General features: G+C 36.2%; 1 protein-coding gene across 1 annotated transcript in view; it reads right to left on the reverse strand.

Annotated features, from left to right (window-relative positions):
• Nucleotides 1–1188: 1188 nt before the first annotated feature.
• Nucleotides 1189–21045, reverse strand: part of myo5aa (myosin VAa) — a 73195-nt gene continuing 53338 nt past the window's right edge. Inside the window, exons 27-42 of the mRNA XM_061964455.2 lie at nucleotides 20345–20401; nucleotides 20043–20270; nucleotides 16351–16451; nucleotides 16212–16268; nucleotides 14493–14573; nucleotides 14107–14305; nucleotides 12788–12853; nucleotides 10592–10685; nucleotides 10318–10467; nucleotides 10099–10253; nucleotides 9935–10024; nucleotides 8600–8750; nucleotides 8249–8531; nucleotides 6867–7041; nucleotides 6706–6786; nucleotides 1189–5596 (exon numbers count right to left, since the gene is read on the reverse strand). Of these exons, the coding sequence (XP_061820439.2) occupies nucleotides 5444–5596; nucleotides 6706–6786; nucleotides 6867–7041; nucleotides 8249–8531; nucleotides 8600–8750; nucleotides 9935–10024; nucleotides 10099–10253; nucleotides 10318–10467; nucleotides 10592–10685; nucleotides 12788–12853; nucleotides 14107–14305; nucleotides 14493–14573; nucleotides 16212–16268; nucleotides 16351–16451; nucleotides 20043–20270; nucleotides 20345–20401 (2121 nt within the window). The 3' untranslated portion in view covers nucleotides 1189–5443. The remainder of the gene's footprint in view (nucleotides 5597–6705; nucleotides 6787–6866; nucleotides 7042–8248; nucleotides 8532–8599; nucleotides 8751–9934; nucleotides 10025–10098; nucleotides 10254–10317; nucleotides 10468–10591; nucleotides 10686–12787; nucleotides 12854–14106; nucleotides 14306–14492; nucleotides 14574–16211; nucleotides 16269–16350; nucleotides 16452–20042; nucleotides 20271–20344; nucleotides 20402–21045) is intronic.

Raw genomic sequence — 21045 nt, forward strand, 5'->3', positions numbered from 1 at the left:
CGTCCGCAGTTTCCAAATACAATTTGAAATGTGGACTCGTCAGACCACAGAACACTTTACCACTTTGCATCAGTCCATCTTAGATAAGCTTGGGCCCAGCAAAGCCGGCGGCGTTTCTGGGTGTTGTTGATAAATGGCTTTCGCTTTGCATAGTAGTTTTAACTTGCACTTACGGATGTAGCGACAAACTGTAGTTACTGACAGTGGTTTTCTGAAGTGTTCCTGAGCTCGTTGTGGTGATATCCTTTACACACTGATGTCGCTTTTTGATGCAGTACCGCCTGAGGGATCGAAGGTCACGGGCATTCAATGTTGGTGTTCGGTCTTGCCACTTGCATGCAGTGATTTCTCCACATTTTTTGAACCTTCTGATGATATTACGGACCGTAGATGGTGAAATCCCTAAATTCCTTGCAATAGCTCGTTGAGAAACATTGTTCTTAAACTGTTGGACAATTTGCTCACGCATTTGTTGACAAAGTGGTGACCCTCGCCCCATCCTTGTTTGTGAATGACTGAGCATTTCATGGAAGCTGCTTTTATACCCAATCATGGCACCCATCTGTTCCCAAATAGCCTGTTCACCTGTGGGATGCTCCAAATAAGTGTTTGATGAGCATTAATCAACTTTCTCAGTCATTTTTGCCACTTGTATTAGTCAAAATCAATAGAGATCTTGGGAAACAAACAGAAGTCTGTTTCCTGAAGAGAGAACAGACAATAATACTGAACATATTGAATGAATGAATATCTCCAATCACATGTTGGGAAAAAGCACTTAAAATGAATAGGGATCTTGATAGGCCTGTGGAAAAATTAACAGACTCTTAACTGGAGAGAGAAAAGACAAAGCGTAAGCTAACAAAATCATTGAGCAATCAATGAATACGATGTCAAAATACTCAAGTACTCAAAATCACTAATTAGAAGAGACAATTATTATGAACCTTGCTGTGGCGTGAAAGGGAAACAATCAACACAACCGTGACTAGAACTTGTCTCTTTTTAAGTGGGGTTGTGAGTTAAAATCAATAGGTATCTTGCATGAGTACAATGAGGAAAACAAAAGTCGTGACTTGAAAAAATATATGTTTTCACTTCAATGTATATAACTACATGTCACGGTGAAACAGTCAAACGCAATAGGGATCTTCCTAGGACTGAGAAAAAAAAATCCACAGAACCTTGCCTGGAAAATGACCAAATTTGATCTTTAATGTCAACTTGTGTGGATATGTTGGCAGGGATACTCTTCAAATTCAATAGGGGTAGGATGAGAAAATACTGGCAATAAACATGCACAAAAGAGCTACAGTCTCAGTGCAGTGTCAATACAGCTAGTGAATGTGCTACACACTCACTTACCCAAAACTAGCACATAAATGAAATTATCTGGCCTGCAAACAAAAGGAGATAGTAGTCAAAATCAATAGGCGTATGTATATTTTGTGGTTTTGGAAAATCCTGGAAAAGTCGGAAAATGATGAAACACCAACAAAATATACATACTTAGCTCACCTATGACCTGAGCTACCTTGGATAGCTTTTAAAATCAATGCATTACAGGCACTACACAAACATGTATGAATAATATGCTCACATGTTGACCACAGTTTGACCCTGGAACAGACTATTTCCATTTTTTTATGAGGGAACATGAAAATGGAACCAATTTAAAGCTTGTGTTTGAAAAGGTAATATTACAATACAAAACCAAAAAATAGTCCCAGGCAATATGACAGTGCTTGAATTATTTTATTATTATTTTATTTTATTTTTTTAACTTTTACAGATTTGACAATTTATTCCAAGTGTCTTATCATACGGTGAACACGTCCACTAAAGCACAGCTACCAGATACTACAAACAGTCCAAGTTTGTCAAAAGTACACGTCGGGGAGGTAAGGAGGGGTTTCAGAGAGTTCTCGCTCGGACATGGCGGCATGTCCTCAATCACAGCAGCTGGTGTCTTCACCACCTCGTCAGCGGACAGGTCTTTTCAAGAACGGAACACTGACGCGAAATGGTAGAGGAGGGGGGCGGGGCTAATCACCTCTGTTTGACAATGGAAGTCTTCTTCCTCCACTGAAAGGAGGCCGGCCTGTATTACCAGACCCTTTTTATTTACGCTTTCTTCTTCTCTGCTAATAAAAAAAGTGCATGTGAACGTGCGCAAACCATCTGTGACGACACAAACACACTTGGTCCAAAATAAACGTGATGACAATTAACTCTTCATTTTTACACGAAATAAAGAAACAACAACAACAACAACGCCACAATGCAGACAATGTCACATGTAAGGCTTTGTTCACTAAAAACATTCATGAGGTGAACTCCTTTGTTTGTTTCTCTCGCTATTCAAGCCCCACTACTCGCCAACCATCCAAAAAATAACTCACATTTTTCTCGTCGGCAATCAGTGTTTCTGCTTTTTGTCGCAAACACTTCGAAACTGAAAATAAACTAAATACAAGAATAAAGTCATACTCTTACGGGAACAAAGACAATTAGGAGAGTAAAGTCCCCAAAATGTTGCAATTTTACAAGAAAAAAGCCGTAAAATGAAAAGGACTTCTTCATTTTAGGAGGAAAAAAAGTTGTAATGTTATGTGAACAATCGGTCTTTTAATGGCAAAACAATTTACAAATGTAAACATCTTATAAGCTGTATTATTATCAGATATTTTTGGACCACACATCTGTAATTTTCCCCTCATAATATGAAAATTACACAAATAATGTTGGAATGATATGGAAAAAAAATCAATACCTTTGTGGCACATTTTTATTTTTATTTTACGTGACTAAAATTGTTATTTTACAAAAAAGATAATCATTTTGAAAAAAAAAGTAATTATTTTATGAGGAAAAAGGACTACTTTTTGTAAATACTGCTTCTATAATATGAAAAGTAGGAGAATAAAGTCTTAATATTTGGAGAATTAAATTGTGATACCTGTGACAAATATTTTTTTTATAGGAAAAGGTGTTTTTTTTCTTGGCAAAATTGCCATTTTACAAGAAAAAGTGGTAATATTTGTGGCAAAGATTTGTGACAAAAAAGCTCATCTTTTTAGGAGAAGAATAGTTATTTAAATGGCAAATAATGTGTAATTTTATGTCTAAAATTGTCATTTTACAAGATAAATAATATGTTTAGGTCAATAACATTATATCATGAGACTAAAGTCTTGGGTTTAAAATGATTTAATAATAATATAATTAAAACAAGGAGCTTTTTTTTAATGAAAAAAAGTTTCAGTTTTACGAGAACATTATTTTAATTTTACGTGACTAAAGTTGCCATTTTACAAGAAAAAAGTGTTAGAATAGGAAAAAAGGACAACATTTTCTGTGAATACTTGTCATTGTATTGTGAAAATGATGAAAATAATTTCTTAAATTTAGGAGAATTAAGTTATTATGTTTTTGAGAAAGAGTTTTTATTTCATGAGGGAGAAAGTAATTTTATGGCCAAAAACTTGTAATTTACATGAGTTGCCATTTTACAAGGAAAAAAGTCATTTAACAAAGAAAAAAGTACAAATGTTTGCAAGAATTCTGTAACATTATGAAAATAAAGGCTTAAATTTAGGACAATTAATTTTAATATACAAAATAAAACGTTTTTATTTTTTAAGAAACATTTTGTAATTTCATGACAAAAACCTATTGGAATTATGGGAGAAGTGAAGAAATTATGCTCTATTTATTCATATTTAATGATACACTACTTTTAAAAAAATATTCAGATTTTATGACAAAACATTTTTGTACTATGACAAAAGTAAAGAAGTGCTCTGGTCACGCAATACGACTTTATTCTCGTAACATTACGACTTTTTTCCTGAAATATTGCGACTTTTCCCTCATAAGATGAATGCTTATTTTTGATACTCGTATTCTGTGTTGATTTACTACTTTTCACTCACAATGTGTTGTGATTTAACGTTTGTATTTTTTTTAACTAGATTCTTGTATTGAGTGTTTTTGTGTTAGTATTCGTAATATTATAAAAACATTGTGTGCCGTTACCAATATTTAAAAGTAATATTACAACTTTGTTATTGTAGTTTTCGTTTAATTTTGTATAACCGTACAACTTTAACCCCTGCAACTGCATGTTTGACTTGCTAGTTGAATTCTTGTAACATTATCACTCACATTAACAACTTAATTCTTCCTTTATCTCCTCATAATTGTATGACTTCTTCCTGTCATTTGACATTTGCTGGGTCTAAGACTTTTTTTGTACAAATGTGACTACTGACATTCCTTAAATTGAGTAAAACCTTGCAGTTAAGCAACATCGTATTTCGTGTCATACTTGTCTACAAGTATGTTTCAAGTGTGTTATTACCTCCTGCAAGTGCAAAAGCATAAGAAGTGTTTTTATTTACTGTTTGTTTGTTAGCAGGATTGAGCAAAAACTATACTTTGAGACTGGAGTGTATTTTTGTCGTTATAGTCCACTTGCCATCTTTAGCATGGTTGGGCCTCGGTGTAAGTCTGCGCTTGGGTCTAAGTGCTATTCTAGGTAAAACTGGTGAAGGATACCAAAAACATGGTCACTAACATATATGGCTTTTCAGCACAATACCAACGGCTCAAAGGTTTTCAGGCTCAATAAAGTTCAAGTTGAGGGAATTTAACACTGATGGTAAACAAAGCAAACATAACAAGGCAGCAGGTCAATGGTGGCAAAATACAAAGAAAGAGTCGTACCGGGCGGGTTCATTCCTGCCTTTTTAAAGCGGAGCGATGCAGTCGCCCCCGTAAGTCTACATTTATCCACGATTTCCTGACAAACACTTCTAGCGATATCAGCAACAAAAATATGAGTACTTCTTAAGCTGTTTTTTGGTCATAAAGGCAAAGAGATGAGCTATAGGAGTTTGAGGCACTGAAAGAAAACCCAACCTCCTACGGAAGTGATAAGAAAATAAACCTCAATAAATAATAAGCGCATAATATGTCCTCTGAAGTGACAACCTGTGCTACACTTGATGAACTGACATGTGCTAAAACTACTCGACCAGACTACCAATGCAAGTCAAAGCGCAGCGCAGGGAAAAGACAACTAAATAAATACACGTATCGTTCCTATTTATATATATATATTTGTATATCATCTATATGTGCATAAATAACACGGCACAGACGATGAGTTGTCATCTTGGCTTGACTCGGAATTGATGGGGAGCGTAAAAGAAGAAGCGCGCGTTTGGCTTCTGTGGCGTGATACAAGCAGGGGGTGGTTCTGTTCTGTATGTACACACTGCAGCTTCAGCGTCATATCATTTCATGAATAAAACAAGGTGAGCACATGGAGCATGCGCGTTATGAAACCCCCCTTTTGACAATTTCAACAATGGCGTGGTTTATAATGTGTGTGTGTGTGTGTGTGTGTGTGTGTGTGTGTGTGTGAGAGACCATCTGCCTAGACGCGGGTGAGGAAGCCCAAGTTAAGCGAGCCGGGGATCTGGATGGTCTCCAGGGCGAGGGACGAAGGACTAAAAGGGAAAGTGATGGGGTAGATCATCTTGGTGTCCATCAACAACTGGGGACTCACACAACGATCACGTAAGCGTGTCTGAAAAGAAGAAAGGAAGACAGACGTTAGATCATAAAAACTAGTTGTTTTTTTTTACTATTATGACCAAATGATGACAGCTCCGGAAAGCTCTCGTCAGGGCCTTTCATTTCAAGTATGACTTGAGATGGTTTGTTGCCAATACATTTTTGTGGTTTTACAGGCAGTAGAAATTGGTGACTTTTAATAATTACGCACACTTTTTTTGATTATATCATCATTATAACAGAGTGGGTTGAGAAAATAATGAGAAATCGGGAAAGCTCTCATCAAAACCTTTAACTTGACAGAGAGGTCAGAGAGAACATTTGGTGAACATCGAGTCACTTTGGCCTGAGTTACCGTAATCACTTAATAATGTGAGTTATAAATAAGCAGTGGAAATTGTCTTTTGGTTATTGCATCATCACAATATAGTGTATTGACATAATAATGACTGATCTCTAATGCCTTTCATTTTAAGTTTACGACTAGATGTGGTTTGTTGCAACTATATTTTTGTGTTTTTATGAGCAGTTGGTGACCTGTTAGAAAGAAAAAAAAAAAAAATGTTTTTGGTTATTTCATTATTATGTAACAATTCAAAAATAACATAATAATTACAGATCAGGAAAGTTCCAATCAAGAACTTTCAACCCAATGTGGTTTGTTGGAATTAAATTAGATTTTTTACGTTAAGCTATTGTGAAAACTGCTGAAAATTTTCATAATTTGAGTGACCTTAACCTTTGACCATTGCATTTTCTCTGTCAAAGGTTCAGAAGCTATAGCAACTATATAGTGAATATCAAGTCCCTTTTAGCAGTTTTGAGTTAAATAGTGAAATTGGTGACTTTTTCAAGATGTCAATAGTTCTTTGTAATATATTCTAAAATCAAAATAATCACAGATCTGTAACGCCTTCATTGAGACCTTTAATTTAAGGTATGACACAATGTCGTTTTGTGCCGGTTACAGGTGAACTTTTTCCTAAGGAAAACCGCCACTAAAAAAATCAGCTGAGCAGTTATCGACATAATTTATGTCCAACAAGTAAATAACTACTCAAATGTATAATAGAGAGCATTTTAAACCAAATGTCACATTCAATTGTTAAACAAATAGCAAACCTGTATGGTTCGGATGAAAGCGACAGACACCCTCTCCTCAAACTCGTTGACTGGAGTGTACAGGTTCAAGACCTTCACAATCTAGGAGAGGAAACACAAACAGTTGAGTCAAGTAAAACCTGATGGGATTGCAGCTCGAAAGTAGTTGTGGTTGCGCGTACCTGTGCAGTGGTGAGAGCCGAGCACATGGAGCAGATGGCTTCAGCGTCCTCGTCCGTCTTCTTCTTGACCTGCAGCAGCTGAGCCGCCTGGATGAGAGGCTCCAGGGTCTCCTTGGCCCCACAGACCATCAGACCTTTGTCACGAAGCCACTCCTCCAGCTGGCTTACGTTGTACCTGCAACACAACATGCAGAAAAGCAGTGGTGAACACAACAAGGAGTGATTGGGAACTCTAGATAAAATATAGCATGTCCAAATGTTTTTGTCTCCATGTATACCATGAGAAGTAATATATATTTGGATGACATACTATTGTATTTTTAACAAAAAAAAAATTGCATTTATTTTAATGTTCATGTGTCAGCATTCAAGCGGTTTTTAAACATTTTTTTTTTTAAATAAAAAGAAGTAAAAAAGCATTAGTATGAGTACTTGTCTCTCAGCAAAACAGTAGTGTGAATGCTAACAAACAATAATTACAGAAAAATGTTTTTATAAAATGCTAAATAACCTTAGTGTGAATACTTGTGTCGCTTCATTAGCAAAACATTTTTTGCGAAAAACAGCATTCATTTGAATGTTCATGTCTTTGCATTCACACAACAATTAGAAGGTGTAAAATAGCTTGTCTCTCATTATTAACAATACATTTTTCTCAAAAAAAGAGAGATTTGAACATTTACCTCACAGCATTTACAAAATATTTCCAAAAATGTATTTAAAAAAATGCAAAACAGCATTTATGCTGGTCTCTCAGCATTCACACAATAATTAGAATTGTTTAAAAGGCTGAATCGCATTAGTGTGAACACTTTTCTCTCATCATTAGCAATACATTTTGAACAAAAAATAGCATTAGTTTGAATGTTCATGCCTCAGCATTCACACAATAATTGGAAAAATGTTTAAAAAAAGTAAAACAGCATTAGTGTGAACGCTCATCTCTCAGCATTAACAATACATTTCTCCAAAATGTTTTATTAATTTGACATTCACAAAATATTTAAAAACAAATAAAAAATAAAAATACTAATTCACAAAATGATGAATAGAAAAATATGTGGGTTTTTTTTGGTAAAATAATATCAGTGTAAATAAATGCTCGTCTTTTGGCATAAACACAACACACTTTTGACAAAAAATTGGCCAAAAAATGATTTTACCATTCGTATGACTGTCTTTCACCATTCACATAATACTTGCTTGACAGAAAATACCAATTATACAAATGCTTGTTTCCTAGCATTCACCCCAATGATATGGTGATAATTGTTGTATTAGTGTGAATGTTTCCCTCTCAGCATTCACATTATAATAATAGGCAATATTTTGTCATTAGGATGAATGATCGTCTCTCAGCATGAACACAATAGCTATTTTACCTGATCTGCATTCCTTTGCTCCAGGAGCACATGTCCTTGCGCAGTAGCAGGTTGTTGAGGGTGACGGCACCGATGATGTAAAACTGCTGCTTGACCACCTGCTTGATGAGCTCGGGGTCGGTGCCGTGTTGACACATAGTGGAGTGGAAGGCGTTGAGCTGCCGCAAAATGGAGTCCAGCGTGTAGGTGCCCTCGTCGGCGATGCTGGACGTCCTCTTGCGAAGGCCGGTCGGCTTCACTCCCGACACGCCCTGAATGGTCTCGTGCTCCAGCATTGCTGACACTGACATACGCGGCATGTGATGATGTCACAGGCACATGCTAAAAGAGTTAGGTGCTTTATGAACATACCTATCATGGGCTGGAGGATGTTCTCCATGCATTTGATGAGCTGCTGGTAGATCTGGATGGCGAGGTCACTGATCACCTGTCTGTACTCAGTCAGGTCAAAGTTGGACAGACAGTGCTCGTTCTGCCTCGATGTGTTGTGCGTCATAAAAGGCTGAAAGCACACATACAAACATACAATTAGCTTTATTTTTAGCCACCTTGTACTTGCCGTATATTAAAAATTTGAATGCATAAAAAAAAAGAAAAACATATGTGTTCTTGTCATACATAGGGATTGTAAATGAGAAGCAAAGTTCCAAAAAAGGGCAGTTCTCCTTTAAGGCACCATGGCGGTTAGGTTCAGCTACAGTATACTAAGCTATCATCCGCTACACATGCACACAGCACTTCTGTTAGTTGTACTGTCTTGTAACCGGTCAAAGAAAAACAGATGACAATTTTTAAAAGTTGTTTCATCTGTTAAATGAACTTCAAAACATTACTTTTTCTTTCTTGTGGTGAATAGTGGCTATTTGTCAAGCTTATGTGATGCAATGTAAATGTAAGCCACTGACTGTTGGTATTGTTTTTATTTTTAATGGCTGTGATGGTGATGGAACTGATAAGTGATAATAATCCATCCATCCATCCATTTTCTACCGCTTGTCCCTTTCGGGGTCGCGGGGGGTGCTGGAGCCTATTCCAGCTGCAGTCGGGCGGAAGGCGGGGTACACCCTGGACAAGTCGCCACCTCATCGCAGGGCCAACACAGATAGAAGACAACATTCACACTCACATTCACACACTAGGGCCAATTTACTGTTTCCAATCAACTTATCCCCAGGTGCATGTTTTTGGAGGTGAGAGGAAGCCGGAGTACCCGGAGGGAACCCACGCAGTCACGGGGAGAACATGCAAACTCCACACAGAAAGATCCCGAGCCCGGGATTGAACTCAGGACCTTCGTAATGATAAATATTGTTTTTGCTATTGTTATGAATTTTGTTTATTGTATTTTAATGTATTTTATTCAGGGTTATTGATACTATTATTATTGTTATTGATACTGTCATTTTATTAATGATTATTATATATTTTAGTTTGACCTTTTTTTAGTATTGTATTTGTAAGTATTTTCAATTGCAAATTATTGTGAAGCTGTGATTGGTTTGGAGTTGAGGTTTTTCCATCTTCTTTTGTTGAATTGATTAACATTCTTTGTGCTTACTTGTCAATAAAGAGCAGCTCAATGAGCATCTAATTCTAAATGATTAACTATTGGTGACTTAAACACTTCTTCCACACAGAAATGCTGCTTGAAACACAGATATATGATGTACACGCATCAGTGTTTACCTCCTCTCCACTGTACTGCTTCAGACAGTGTAGGAAGCGACAGGTGTTGGCCAGCCAGAAGGACACCGTCTCAAAGTCGTCTCCTCGTTTCTGACAGAGACAAAATCAGATATTTTGAAAAGACAGTGTGTACACTCCATCTAAAAGTCATCGTGTGCACAAACCTTGAGGATCTTCTTGATACTGTTGATGGTGGACGTGAGGAGCGTGCGGACCTTCTGGTCATCGTTGACGTAGTCGGCATGCCTCAGACACATGAAGAGGATGTAGGCGGGCAGACCGGGGATCAGGTTGACGGCCACACCGCGGGGCTTCAGCTCTGCAGACAACACACATGAAACATTAGTGGCGTCATATGACCAGGAAGGACATGCCGTCCCTACCAATGATCAAGTTCTTGACCAGTTTGAGCTCATCCTCCTTCTTGTACTCCAGCATTCCTTGGAAGTCTTTTTCTCTGCGAGGAATGTTAACAGGGTGGATGGGCTCGTCCACCATCTGTCCCGGGGACGTCTGACCCTCAGCTTGACCCGCTGGAACACACACACACACACACACACACACACACACACACACACACACACACACACATATACACACAATAAGAATCAGTGACAGGTCTTAAGACACAGTAAGACTGATGACTAAGGTTCCTACCTCCCATCTCTCCAATCCTCTTGGAGTAAACCTTTAACTGCTTCTTCAGCTTGCGGATGTTTCGGTCTTGCTTCTCCAGCTGCTCCATGAGGTCCTAAAACGGTGATGACAAGAAAGAGAGGACAAATGACAGGCTTTCATTTAATACAGCTGTCCAACACTGCCCTCCAGTGGCCACAACAGCACTTTCAGCAAGGCTCTTTTTTGTACATAGATCCAAGCAAATGGCAAAACTCTGCGCGTTATTGAGACACACATTAAAATGTCTATTTTTGACACTCGGTTCACTTACTCCATCCAAACTGTCCTTATCAGTGTTCACTCACAACACAATTTAAGTTTATACCTTAAGTATGTGTTACACTTTTGTACTAAACTGGTAAATGATCTAGAACACTGGCAACATCAGGAAACCTTATATACAAGTTTCACCTTAGCATTTTGCCTGGTGCGTTCATGCACCGCCAAACAAAGTGGGACGTATCAACTAGCTGTGTCTAGATTCAACGTTTTCACTTCCAGTACGATACCGATATTGGAGCTTTGAATATTGGCCAATAACGATATGTATACAAGAGAATATCAGCAAAAAGCATACATATTTGTATTATTTTGTTGTATGAAATGAAGTGACTTATATTTATATAATTTTTTTTTCGAGTGAGTAGAAGCGCTTAACATAGTGACAGACATTATCTACATCCTTTAAGCTACATTTAAACCAGTGTCTTGGTATGAGAAACAAAAAAAAGTTTTTAATAACCGTTTGGAATAGACTCATGCAACGTTAGGCTCAACTTATGACAATAAACTGAAAGATGCCGACACGTTAGTTACTGGATACTTTCTAATAAACGTCTGCCTCTAAGATTTTGTATCTGTAAATATTATGCAACTAAACATTTTTGACAGTTGTTAATATTGACAATTGTGCTGTCTTAGACTGCAATATTGTTGAATTAAGGACACATGTTACATATATCTATCTTGTGTGCTATTGTGTGTTTAGCTGTCAGGGCCTAGTAGTATGTACAGTCTACCATGTTTCCTTTTAGAAATAACTTGGCTGAAATACAAGAAAACATCAAACTTGTGTGCTTATTGGATGACATTTAGATGTTAACTGGCTGCCCAGCTTTGCACAAGTAAACTGCAAGACTGTTTGTATTGGAGATTTTAGATGCAAGCTGACATGATCCGATACTCGTTTCATTATCAATAAAGCATAAATACATAAATATGTAAAAATGTATGCAGAATTGATGCTGTATATTTTACAGCGGTTCTCATCACGTATTACCTAACTCGTAGTGAAAATAGATGAGTTTTCCGTGCAAAAAATTGCCTATTTTCGGGAAAAGAAATGTAAACAAAAAAATCTGTGAATGTGCGACAAAACAATTGTACAGTGAAACCTCTAACGTCCCAGCGGTTTCCCCTCTCAAAAAAAAAAGACAGCGTGAGATTTTGCCTTTTTTGGCAAAACCTATTTCAAAAGATGGATTACCCTTCATGCACAATGTCATAAAAGATGTCACCATATGTTGCGCAAGACTTCAACTTGCCTCATTTAAAGAGTACCCGCACGTCTTTGTAGTTTGTTTGTTTTGTCTTTTTTTGGGCTCTGAAATAAGCTGACATACTGTAACGGTGACTAAACATTACACCTTAACTAAATGTTAACTTCTTGTTCTATACGTATGGTGATTAGGTATGTTAAAATGTTACTTAAAACATACAAGTACAGTTAATAAAGGTTTCGATTGGGACAGTTTCACAGATTATTGCCATTTCCCATTATTTCCCATGGAAAACACCATTTTCAAATCCAGCCTGTAACTGAGGTTCATTACTTGTTATCAAAATATTCCTCCAGTATATTCAAGGACATTATTTTAAGCAATAAATCTTGAGGAGGAAGAATAATCACTGGAAACAAACAAGCAAAAGCAGAAGGTGGTTTTCTCTCATAAGAGCTGCATGGAGAAAAGAAGACTTGCTGTTAAAAGAGAAGAAAAAGGTAGGGAGCTGCTCCGCTGTAAGTTAGTGTCACTTTGCTAGAAAAGTGTTAAGAGATGCTCAGCTTGTATAAACAACAACCTGTTAGTGGAAACCGACATGCAGGGTGCACGCACGCACGCACGCACGCACGCACGCACGCACGCACGCACGCAGACTAACACAAACTTTACATACAACCATCCGGCGTAAAATGAGGACTCGCGCCTCTCGGGATGCTGTGGGGTCGTCTGCTACCAGCTCCTGTCAGGTGATACCATCCACACAAGTCAGTGTGTGTATGATGCAAGTCTGCTGACTATTGTGGCTATAGAAAATCATTTAGGGGTCACAATGAAAATGGTGTTGCTGTGTATGAATAACTGAATCAAGTATTTATTACTTAACCTTCAGGGCAAAAAAGGTTGCCTTTTTTATCATTTGGTAAAATGTTGGCCATATTTTTTGTTGTGTGACTCCTTTATAGATAATTTTTCTAAAGAGGGTTTTTTTCATGTTAAATTAAAAACAATTTAAAGTCCAATTCGTTCACAGGTGTAGGGGGACACTTGTTTTTCAACAGGCATTAAAACATTTTGGATTCATATTTTTTTGTACTTTTTTGCTCAAATCTTCTAATCAACTAAATCCCTAAACAAAAATAGCAAACATGTCTGTTTGTTTTTTTTAAAATTTATTTTAACTCTTTAAAGGCCTTTGGGCTAAAAATGTCAGTTATCAATTAGTAAAAAAATCATTTTAAGTTTAATTACTTTACTAATTTAAACCTGCGACATTATCTGAGCAAAGGGTAAACAAAACAAGAACATTAGTTTTTTGCATGAATAATTAAGAAAAAATTGGATTGCATAAAATGTTTGGTGTGCTGCAAAAGGTAACATATTTTGTTGTGCAATATATATATGCACAAACCTTAATGAGTTAAAAAAAGAATAACAATTACTTTTCCTGAGAAGTAAACTAGAAGTCAACTTAAAATAAAATAAATAGAGAGAAACAAAATAAATGAATAAATTAGGGCTTTGTGAATATTTCAGTGCATAAATTACATACATTCAATTAAGCTTCCTGAATATTAAATTAAAGTAAAATAGAGGCCAACTTAAAATAAAATAACACAAAAATTGAAAAGTCAAATACACAATAAATGAATTAAGGCTTTATTGAGTTTGAAAAAAGTAAAAATTAGAGTGCATAAATTACATATATTTAATTGAACTTCTCATAGCGTATTATATTTTTTTGCATGTAGCTACTAAATGATTCTTGTTAATTAGAGGCTATGGTTTATCTGCACTGTATAGCATACTGTAATTGAAGGACACTATATTGTAATTAACTGTATGAGCAAATGATTACTTTTACTCTGGTAAGGATGTTGTATGTGCAACAATAAGCTATAAATTTAAGTTGTATTGCGTGTATTGTATCTAAGAAAATTGCATTGTTCTTACGAGCATTGTTCCGAAAGTAATGTAATCTCCTAAAAAGCGTACCAGATTCTCATTGGTGAGTCGGGTGATTTCGTGCTGCAGACTGGCTTCGATGCGAGCCTCCGGGGGCAGCTGGAGGTTCTGAGCCAGAAGCTGCTGCTGGCGGTTGTTTTCCTCCTTAACGTTCTGCAGCTCGCCTCGCAGAGACTCCACCTCGCTGTCGTAACTTCTGCGCTGAGTCTGCAACTGGTGCTCCAGCAGCCTGGAGCAGGTGAGGGAAGATGGAAGATCACACCAGGGAAAAAAGAAGATATAAATTAGCCTCCAAGTTTTAAGAGAGATATTATGACCTGAACGTGGAGGAAGATATGATATATAAGAGATGCCTATGTGGTCCCGAACTACAATCAAGCACTCAGTATTGATGCTGTAAAGTCACACATTTACACCTGATGGTCTCCTGTAAGCCCTGATTAACCAGCCACAGCTCCCCGTCCTCATTCAGCTTTTGGACGTCTGGGGCAGTCGATCTGACCAACATACAACACAAAAAGGAACATGAGGAGCACAATGAACAAATTAACAGCATGCAGGGATGGCGATTAGAGGAGGTGGTTTCCATGTTTGTATTATGCATTATATTGGATCTGGGACTTGTTGACTTTTGTGGGTAGACAATTAGGATGTAGCCACAAATACATAGCTCTTAAACTGTGGATTAGTTCAGTGATGCAGGGAGACTATGAATACAGTAATGTATTTGTTCATATTACGCCACTAAAGAAAATACCAGGCATTTTTTTATATAAACTTACTTTATTTCTATAAATGTTTTTTCAGACCATATTTTAACATAAATATTTATTTTGTAAAGTATTACATATTACCTGCTAATAATTATTTTATTAAAATAAAATGTGTTGTTTTTATGTAAAATATATACATATGTATATATCTATCTATCTATCTCTTTATATATTAATATATATATTTGTAATTTAGTTAAACATTTGTGAAATTAAATATTTATCTAAATTTGAAATGTAATCTGTAAATAAAATACATTATATGACATTAAATATTTATTAAAACTTGAATTCAATATTGTAAATAAAATTACATTATATAACATTAAATATTTATTTTGTTTATGTAATTATTGATTTATGTTTTTTCATAGATCATACTTAAATATTATATTTTCTTAGATTTATCTAAATATTTATTTAAATTCCAATTAAATGTCGAAAATAAAAATATATGACATTAAATATTTGTATAAATTTGAATTAAATATTGTTACCAAAAATACATTATATGACAATATTATTGCTGGTATTTTGTGACGATTTACCAGTGTCATGGCATTGCATTATTAGAAGTAGATAAGAATAATTATGACCATTCACACAGTGGCATGTCATGTCATAATAAATGCCAGCTTAATGGGCATTTAGTTGGGGTAAGGTGTTTATTTGTCTAGTTGGAAGACGTTAATAATAATCACTTGAGGCGTGGTGTCAATTAGAACGTAACCAACTGTTTGAGCAAATGTGGTATTGTCTATCGTAGTGTTCATTAACATGAGCATCAACAAAATGCAGTGTGTTTGTTTGCATTGGATGTTGGGAGTGGGAACACAGAGGGTAACAATCAGAAAAAAATTAAAGAGCAACATAACCAAGCAAGAGTAGAAAAAATATTTTTGCACAGGGCCATTGTGTAAAAATATGTGTAGCACAAACATACAGCGGCTGTAGTGTTGTGTGAGTAAGCATGGTGGCTGAAACCAACATTAGGTACATCTGAAGTTCAATACAAGAGCTTTATCAACAATTTTGATTGCAATTTGCTCACTTGTGACAGCTCTTGTATTGGATCTCATTAGATGAGATTAGAAAACACATTCATATAAAGGTGAAAACAAGGAAAAGGTTAGGATGTCCCCAGACGTGACATTACGTTCAGTAAATATACCACATACTGATCTGGAAGCCACATAACCTTTGTAAGTACGAACTAAACTCTACTTGAACATGCTGACAAAGCAGTAAAGAGGCAAAATAACGCCTTCTCAGTGAGGAATCGGTGAGTATCTGTCACGATCTCCTGTGGCCATGCCTGCTCGCCTACACAATGCATAGACCACCCCCTTGTGGTGTTGTTACCTGAACCTACTCAGGAGACCTCTGACTTCTAGTCGCTTACACGCAAACCTGCGAGATCTGCACACGAACAAGGCGGCATTCATAAAAAACCCCCATCATGAACCAAAAGGGTTAGGATAAACAAGAACAAACATGGTACCTGTTGGTGTCTTTGAGGCCGATGTAGGCTTGCTTGAGTTCATCAGCATCCTTCAGTTTGGAAACATCCTCAACGTGAACTGCCACCTCAGTCATAGTCTCCTATAAGAGAAGAAAAATCAAACTAAAGTCAACAAATACAATTAGAAACATATAATATTTATGAATAATATAAGACTCTGACTTAACACTGCTGTCATTTCTCCCCGTTTGTTTATTTGACATCTTATTAGGGCATTAAGGTAATCAAATGTAATGATTTCACAGAGATATAGTGCTACTACAAATCTAATAATTAAATTATGCAATATTTTTTGGGAAAAGTCACAAATACAGAAATCAATAAGTTTAATATCTATCAATTCTTTTTTCCAAACAAATAAAAAACGTTCATCAACTAAAATGTACGTCCTCCTAAAATCAAATGCAATGCTGTTATAATACTTTCATAGGACAAAAAAACTATTGCTCATATGTACATATGTAAGCAAAACATGTGTTTAGCCTGAAATATACAGGAAGTAAAACCATGTGAGCGTAGGAAGGCAATATTAATACTAAAAAAGCTATAATTACATATGATGAAAAACAGTATTACCATACAAATATACTGTATCATGATTATACACCAGAAATAGCAATTGTCGAAATAAGCCGCTATTAAAGTAATCTTATGTTTGTCAAATACTAGCGTTTTCCCGATCAACATTTTTAGCTTATGATCCGGATCTGATTTTTTGGCCTCAGATCCAATCCAATTTCAAGTCTCAATCCCGAAGACAATACATTATGGAACTGAATCTATTCAATAGCAAGTAACTAAAGTCAACACAGTAACAGATTTTTAGGAAGCTTATCTAAATTCCAAATGTACAGTTTGCTATTGTTGTTGTTAATCAGTTAAATCAGATTAAATTTGTGGTATTGAATGCAACATAAACTATTTTAACAAAAAAAGTTGCTTATGCATGATAACTAAACAAAAGCGAAAACTACTCTCGGATCCCATTTAAATTATTTGGGTTTTGCCCTAAAAGCCTTCATGTTTCTAGAGACTTCGAGAGGTTCATAAACAATAACAAAAACAATCCCCTAAAAATTATTTTGTATTAATAATAAAAACAAGAAAAAGAAAAATATCGATCTAATCTTTTTAGTATCGTTTATATACTGATACTAGACTAAGCATCAATAGCATCAACATTTGGATCGATCACCAATACTTTACATTACACTGTTAGCTTCCTGTGTCGTCCTGCTCAGTGTGTGTGTTTGGCATGCTTAGTTAGCCATTCCTTTTCCTCTGTCCTCCAGTGATAATGTTAATTGAAAGAAACTTGGTTGATTTTCCGCCATGGTGAGTGGCTTCATACTGTGAATAAACAACATTTTTGTTTAAGTTTTAGGGTTTTATGCTTTCAATTCCGATCATCAATGAGTGAGATCAACTGATAGCAATACCAATCACATATATTAACTGAAAATGTTACAATTTATGGTGAGTGATATTGATAGTTTCACAATATGAACACAATACTTAAACTGGTTCCCAATTCTCTATTTTTTTAGCAAACAAAGTCAATGTTCCACAGTAAGTAACAGCAAAAAAACCTACTATTTCCTCCTCATTTAAATCCCTTCAGCCCCCAAAGTCCTCCTGTATTCAGGGAATTTTTCCCTGAACTTGTAAACAATAACAAAAAAACTAAAATTATTTTGAGAAGATGAAAATATTAACCTAATCATTCTAGGATCAATTATACACCGATACTACCCTTGGTATTGACACCAACAATTTATGAATTGATTCACCCTCCTCTTACGTGTCGTGTACTGACTGTGACAATGCTGGCACACTAACAGTTGCTATATTATCCTCTTATTCTTATTAATCTACTTCTAAATTTCCTGTTATTCGCTGCTTACTTTCTGTTGTAACGTGGTTCCATCTACACTTCTCAAACTTTACTAAGCACTTATAATTCTGCTTAGCCATTAGCATGCCTACCCCTGGCTTGCTCTTGTTATGTAACATGTTTAGCTTCGTCCTTCAGCATTAATGGTATTTGAAAATGATACTTAAGACACTAAGAAATACAGTTTATTTGTCGTAATGGAGGTGATTATTATTAGCTTAGGGGAGCGGCGCCACACGGTGTATGGAGACACTTATTTAGCTGCTAGTCGCTTGTCAGCTTGGGGACGAAAAGTAAATGCAGTGTCAGCCAGAGGGGATCAGCGCTTGTGATCAGCATTAAAAGGCATTAATCGGCAATGGTGATCACGTACTTATTCACGAAAATCGTCTGATGCTGATTGATCGTCACATCTTTAAACTAACATTACAACTTTTTTTTTCGACCTTATTGAATTTTATATTACTTTTACTTTGCAAGTATTCACATAAAAATGGGGCGGTATAGCTCGGTCGGGAGAGCGGCCGTGCCAGCAACTTGAGGGTTCCAGGTTCGATCCCCGCTTCTGCCATCCGAGTCACTGCCATTGTGTCCTTGGGCAAGACACTTCACCCACCTGCTCCCAGTGCCACCCACACTGGTTTAAGAATGTAACTTAGATAATGGGTTTCACTATGTAAAGCGCTTTGAATCACTAGAGAAAAACGCTATATAAATATAATTCACTTCACTTCACTTCAAGTATATGCCACTGGTCAAATCAATATAAGTTATGGACCGCACATTGGCTATCCTTGAACAAAAATAGCATAAAAAGTCATGTAATGTACTACAGTAACTTAACAAGTATTTGAAATAGAATGTAGAGTGTCCTATAAAGCAGTGGTCTTCAACCTTTTTTGCACCACGGGCCGGTTCAATGTAGGCATTATTTTCAGGTACCAGCTTTCCACTTGTGCCAGATAAATAAAGCAAAAATAATTGCATGAAAAATACAACTCACTATAATGTTGAATTAGTGGGAGCCGTGGACTTCTTTCTTTGCAATGAGATGCTGATGAATATCAGCCTTAGGCTACAATCTGTCACATTTATATTTTGTATGTCTATTAATGTGTATTGTATCATGTCACAAAAGTATAACAAATATAACAAATGGCAACTTCCTATGAGGAGTTTTATTGTACATCTATAAACAAGCTTATTGGTGTGTTTAGTGGAACAGGCCAAAGTCAAGTCGGAGAAAATGCAGTCGTTTATAAATTACTTAATGTTTCTCTGCGGCCCGGTAGCAAATGTGTCACGGACCACTACCGGTCCCCAGACTGGTGGTTGGGGACCACTGCGATAAAGGGTTAAATGTACATAAAACACAGCGGTGCGAACAGAAACAACATTCATGCAGGGAGTGGTCGTTAACAGTACCTTCTCATCCTGTGTGAAGGCGTGGATGGAGGAGAGAAGGTAGAGACAGGAGCGTTAAAACAGTGAAGGTGCAACGTAAAACATTTCGTAAAAGCTCATGGAAGGAAGTACACGAACAACATGGACACACAGGACAAGAAATATATCATATATGTATTATATTAGTGACATCAAAAGTCAGGATGTATTAATCCAACTACAAAGACATATTTGTACAGTTCAGATGTCATTAGTTTGTGCAGGTGTACCTAATGACATCTAATGACAATGAATGTGATGGATCCTAGAAAATACGGGGGCATCCGTTTGACTCCAACTGATGCATCAACACGTATGAGACCAGACGCCTTACCTTGTGCTGCACGGCTTCCTTCTGGCTGACCAGCTGCGAGCGCAGAATGAGCACCTCCTCCTTGCGCACTTCCAGCTCCTCGCAGGAGGAGTTGAGCTGATCCAGGAGCACCTTGTAAGCAGGGGAGCCTGGGGCGCCGGCGCTCGCTGCCGCATCACCCAGCAGGCTTTTCCTCATCTCGGCCAGGTTGTGTTTCAGCTTCTTGTTCTCAGACTCCAGCTCTTGACGCTGATAGCGGAGAGTGTTTGGGTCGGGATATATGCAAATATATATACTGTTAGCGAACATTTGAAAATACTCACCTTGAGGGACTCGTACTCCAACTCTGCCCCACGAGCCTTTTTGAATTCTGTCTCATCCTGAAACAAGGATAAAACTATAATAACTAATATAACATTTAAAACACCAAATACCATATTTCTACAAACAGTGGTCTCAACTTAAATAGATATCCTTCCTCAAAATACCATTACTTTAACATAAATGATATACTTTATAATATATTGCAAATGCTTTTTTTGTTTGTTTGTTTTTACAAAAACATTAAATATATGTTCTCAGCACTTTCCTCAATTAAGTGACAATTGAAATATATTATTTTAAGAAATAAATATTTTTTATTTATTTATATAGTTCAATTAATACTGTTATAACCAGTATCTTGTGGTTATTTATTGTGATTATTAATTGTTAAAAAATGGGCTCCCTTTTTAAAAAAATGTCCGACCTTAAATTAAGGTAAGGCATGTTGTTTTGACCCACGTGTAAAAGTACTATTTAAATATAGTAAATTATTATAATATGAATTATATTTAGTATTAAATAATATTTAATTTTAATTTTAAAAATATATCTATTCTAATCAAGCATTTGTGGAAAATCCCAAAAATGCACTTACGACAAATTCATATTGTATTTTAATTTCAAATAACATATATGTTCTAATTAAGCATTGTGTAAAAGCCAAACCGCCATTTTTTAAATAAATTAATGTTTTATTTTA

Source organism: Nerophis lumbriciformis, linkage group LG06 (genome assembly GCF_033978685.3).
Source record: "Nerophis lumbriciformis linkage group LG06, RoL_Nlum_v2.1, whole genome shotgun sequence".
Lineage (NCBI taxonomy): Eukaryota > Metazoa > Chordata > Actinopteri > Syngnathiformes > Syngnathidae > Nerophis > Nerophis lumbriciformis.